Here is a 4925-nt window from a genome sequence, read left to right on the forward strand (position 1 = left end):
TGACCAATGAGCTCTATTTCTCGAGTTTGAGGCGGAGGCGCCGTCTGTTGGTCTTTGATGACTAATGAGATTTTTTTTCTTTACATTAGGTTTCTCCTTTTCTGATTTCAGTTTTTGCTTTACTTGATGAATCGGTAGAGACCGTATATTGGGTTTTATTTATTTTTTATTTTTTGAGAATTCGTGGGGTTGCACCATCTGTTGGGTTTTCCATATGTTGTTTTTTTCTTTAGATTGGGTTTGCTTTTCCATCTGTTGTTTAGGGTTTATGTTGGGCTTTGGGCAGTGGGCTTGCTCTGTTACAAATTTTTTTTGGGCCCTTTTTTTTTTTTTTTTGCTTGAAAGTAGATAGATAATTTATTTTATTTTATTTGAGGGTGTTTCTAATTTTGCTTGAGGGTGTTCCTATTTTTTTTTGTTAAGGGCAAACAAATAAAAAAAAAAATTTATTATATATAATTTTTTTTTTCAGTTCAGGGTGTTCTTGGGAACACCCTGCAGTCAACGTAGCGCCGCCACTACTTCTCTAATAAAATTTCAAAAGTTCAATTGTTGCCACATTCTTTAAAAGAAATATACAAAAAAAAAAAAAAAAAAGTACAAATGCTGCCACAATTCTAAAAAAATTAAAAATCATTCTCCTACGATTTCTTAAAAAATTACTTCTATAATGAAAATGATAAGAAGATTAAGTTTTGCCAGAAAGTTTTTTAAAAAGAAAAGGCTAATGAAAAAGTATGGTTGCAAACTTAAGCAATCCCATGCCCAATATATTGTCGTATTTAAAAAAACCACGTGCTCATTGACTGAAGCTGACGAGATTATGTGTCCGTTTGGATTGAGCTTATTTTTACTGAAACTGAAAACTAAAATTGAAAACACTGTAGCAAAATAATTTTTAAATGTGTGAATAGTGCCATGGGACCCATTTTTAATGAAAAAGTTACTGAAAAGTGGAATTTGTGGGTCCGTGAACAGTGCACAGATGCACTGTTCACAGTTGACTTGGTCAAATAGTGCGGCTGGAACAAAAAAAAAAGAAAAAATAAAGGAAAACACGACGCAGGATTCAACGGAAATTTCCGCTGAATCCAAACCCACACTATATATATAAGGCACTCATGGATCCATGCACTGGCTAACCCGACAAGTCACCGGCAAGGGATTAATTTTAGCTATTAGCCAAAGGAATCTCCAAAAAAGAAAACAAAAGAATGGGTAATTGTCCCATTCGGCTTAAAAGAGTGTGTTGTGGCGGTATAATTTGAGTGAAGTTTGTGTTTATAGTGTATCTTTGTATTCGAACCTATTTCACTCTTTCTTGTATGTGTGTGTTTGTTTCTTAAAAAAAACAATAAAATCTTATTTTACATATTTTGTTGAAAATGTATTTAAAGTTGAATGGTAATAAAGAGTGTATTTGCGCATTGCATATTTTCTAGTTTGCATAATATTGAAAGTTGATCGTTTGTCCTTAGCCTTAGTACTATATATAGTAGTCTAAGGTTTTGTTAAGGGGCATGTTCCTTAGCAATTTTCTTCATTTAGCACTCCACTTCATCAAGCCTTTACATTTTTGTCAAAATACTAATCCATTACATATGTTAATGATATATAAATTAATATTTTGACATAAATTCAAAGGTTTGATGATGTGCAAAGGTTCTTGGGTAGATATTTATTAAAGTTACACAACTTAAAATTTTTTTATTGGTTAAAATATTTAAAATCTTACAATTGGATTACACATTTTCATTGCTTTTAATACTTATGTCAAATTTTGTATTAATTGGATATTATTTACTATTTGATTAATTATTTTACAAATAAAATAGTTATTAATCTCTTATCATCTCAATATTTTGCAAATATAGAGATAATATAAAGAGGTAATATAATATCTAACCAATAATTTATATTTTTAACTTATTTTAGTGAGATATCATATATAATTTCTAAATATAGTGGAGTAATATAACCAAATTAATTTTCTAATTATCAAAACACATAATGAGTGTTAATTATACACCATAAAGATTATTTCTTATTAAAATTAAATAAATAAACTGATAGCATATTGTGCAGTATATCAACTAGTGGTAAATAATTGCACACACCTTCGATACAAGATAGAACATTAATACATTATTGTAGTTTTGAGTCAACATATTACTGATAACACACATGAGCACATAAGAAACCAAAATTTAATAATATAATGCATGCATGAAAATCCATCAAACTTACAAGAACTTATTAAGGATACACTTCAATAAGAACCCTTAAACCTAGTATGGGGGTTATCTTATAGTTACTAAAACCAGCATCCATAAATAGCTTAGCCCATTCTTTCTCATTTCTCTCTCTTCCTTTCACTAATACCATCATCACCATGTCAAAAAAGAGTTGTGTCTCAGTTGACTTTTTATCTTCCTTTTGATTCTCCATCATCAACTCTATGATAATCACTTTTCCCTTCTTATCATTGGTAGTGATTGCCTCCTTGCATCGCTTAAGCAGTTTCACGCAGTCCTCTTCATTCCAATCATGCAATATCCACTGTTTCCTCATTTGCAAGATCAATCAAAAACACTAAAATTGTATGAGGTCAAACCCTTAGACATAATGAAATTTTATATTTTTTTATGATTATTTTATTTAGTCCGTGCTATTAAAATAATCATGGTTAGGCAAAGAAACAAACTAATTTACCAAAATTGAAAAAAATGAAATGCATGAAATGAAACATACCTAGTTACATGAAACAAGCTATGAAACAAGCTTAATATTTTGAAAATTCTAAGAGTGGATTACATGTTCATTATATTCTTGACATATATATATGTCATATTTTGTATCTATTGAATGTTATTTACTTCATATTAATAAAATCATGTTTCATACAAAATTTTAAAATAAAAAATTTGAAATTTAAATTATTTTATAGATGAGACAATTATTAGCCTCTAATAGTATTGATGTTTTGAATGCATATAGCGCAAAACAAGACAATTTATTAGAATGGCGGATTTTTCATAGAAAAACATCCGAAAGTTACACCATAAACCATGTGTAACTTGAAACAAATTTTATATATGTGTGTGTGTGTTGGAGGGACATGATAATTTTTATTGAATAAAATTTGGATAAAATTTAGCTACAAAATTGGTTGTAGTATAAGACAACAATTTTACTCAATAAAATAAATATTATTACATATTTTAAAAATCTAATCTTTAAATTGTATATTCTTTACATTCTTAATACACATGTTAAATTTTGTATCAATTAGATGTTATTTACTATATGATCTATAAGTTAATATTTTATTCATAATTTTAAACTACAAAAACTTATAATTTAAACAATTTATTGATGAGATAGCTATTGATCTTTAATTTTATAGAAAATTTGCAAGCATGGAGGAAATAAGATGAAGATGTAATCCAATGGTGGATTTGTCAAAATTCACCTCTAAAAAAAAGATATTGAGTATAGTTATAGCCTAAACTACGACCAATTTTATAACTAAACTTTGTCCATAGAATATATTTTTAAAAGGATAAAAGAAAATTTTGAAGACTTTAGGAGTTATAGCACCGTTCTCCCAGGTGGGTTTTGCCACTACATGAATAGAGTTGATCCACAATATGGAAATTTGGAAATAAATTGTGAAAATGCCTCTAATCACCGAATGTAAACCATATGATATGTACGACCATTCATGTACCGGGTGGAAATAGCACTAAAATATATTTTACCTTCATAAAAACAGCATCAGCAGGAGGAACTGCCTCAAACATGTCCCCTCCAACATATTTCAAGTTCTTACTCCCTTGAAAGTCAGCAACTACGGGTGGGAGATCAAATACAGTGCACTCTATATCTGGGAATGTATCGGCAATGGCCTTGGTCACAGTTCCTGTGCCACCTCCAACGTCGACAAATGACTTCAGTCCCTCAAACACCCCCTTACACTTGTCAACCACAATGCTCATGACTAATCGTGCATCGCTAGCCATAGCATCATTGAAAATATTAGCAAATTTTGGTTCATCCCCCCCATAATCCCAAAATGTCTTCCCGTGAGCCGTGTCAAATGGTGTAAGATCCTCATTTTGGAACCAAGTGGTCAAATAATTCCATGGCGTTGTCAACACTGGATCAACCGAGGCTAGTAAGAAAGGTGTCACACTCAAGGGATTGTCCTTAATGAGGAGCCTGGAAGATTCAGTCAGTACATACGCTTCTTCTTGGTCATTTTCGTTAGTATTTTTGGGAGCAAAGAAGCCAGAGTGGATCAAAATGCGCATGAGGCGGTAGACATAGGGAGATTTTGTAGGGTGGATTGGTAGTGCAGTGATGAGCTCAGAGAGAGTCATGGGTTTGCCATGGTTGTGGATGATATCTGGTATACCTAGTTCAATTGCACATTTAAGGGACATAGAGTTTACGAAGTTGAAAATGTGGTTCCATATGTGGGCTTGAGCATCAAGTAACTCAGTAGCATTTTCACCTGGGACCAATTTGAAACTTAGCTGTTTAGTGCCACTCATTTTGTTTTTTTACATACCAACTCTTTAGAACATTGAGCTTACATATATAATATCGAGAATTGAGTGATATGCTCATATCATACCGACAGCCAATAGTATTTGGACGACAGAAACAGGTATAAGAAAACATCTTTTCTTTATAAATTGATACGGAAAAGACAAAGAAAGAAAAAGATATGTTCCACCGAACCGAAATTTTTGGTTTTATATTACCAAATTTGGTACTGACACCGAAAGGGAGGAACACCGACACCGAACTGACTGGATTTCAATCGGTTCGGTCGGTTTTCGGCTGGAATTACAACACGTTTTTTTTGCCCCCACTGCACCTCTTATATGTTTATTTAAATTTAGTCAATTAGATTTGTT

The 4925-nt window shown here is 31.6% G+C and overlaps 1 protein-coding gene across 1 annotated transcript; it reads right to left on the minus strand.

Annotated features, from left to right (window-relative positions):
* Positions 1–2099: 2099 nt before the first annotated feature.
* Positions 2100–4556, minus strand: LOC126718357 (probable O-methyltransferase 3). Its single transcript, XM_050420504.1, has 2 exons — positions 3762–4556; positions 2100–2559 (listed from the first exon to the last, which is right to left on the minus strand). The coding sequence occupies exons 1-2, from the start codon at positions 4554–4556 to the stop codon at positions 2257–2259; spliced, it is 1098 nt and encodes a 365-aa protein (XP_050276461.1). The 3' UTR covers positions 2100–2256.
* Positions 4557–4925: the final 369 nt, after the last annotated feature.

The sequence above is a fragment of the Quercus robur genome, chromosome 3 (assembly GCF_932294415.1).
Source record: "Quercus robur chromosome 3, dhQueRobu3.1, whole genome shotgun sequence".
Taxonomy (NCBI): domain Eukaryota; kingdom Viridiplantae; phylum Streptophyta; class Magnoliopsida; order Fagales; family Fagaceae; genus Quercus; species Quercus robur.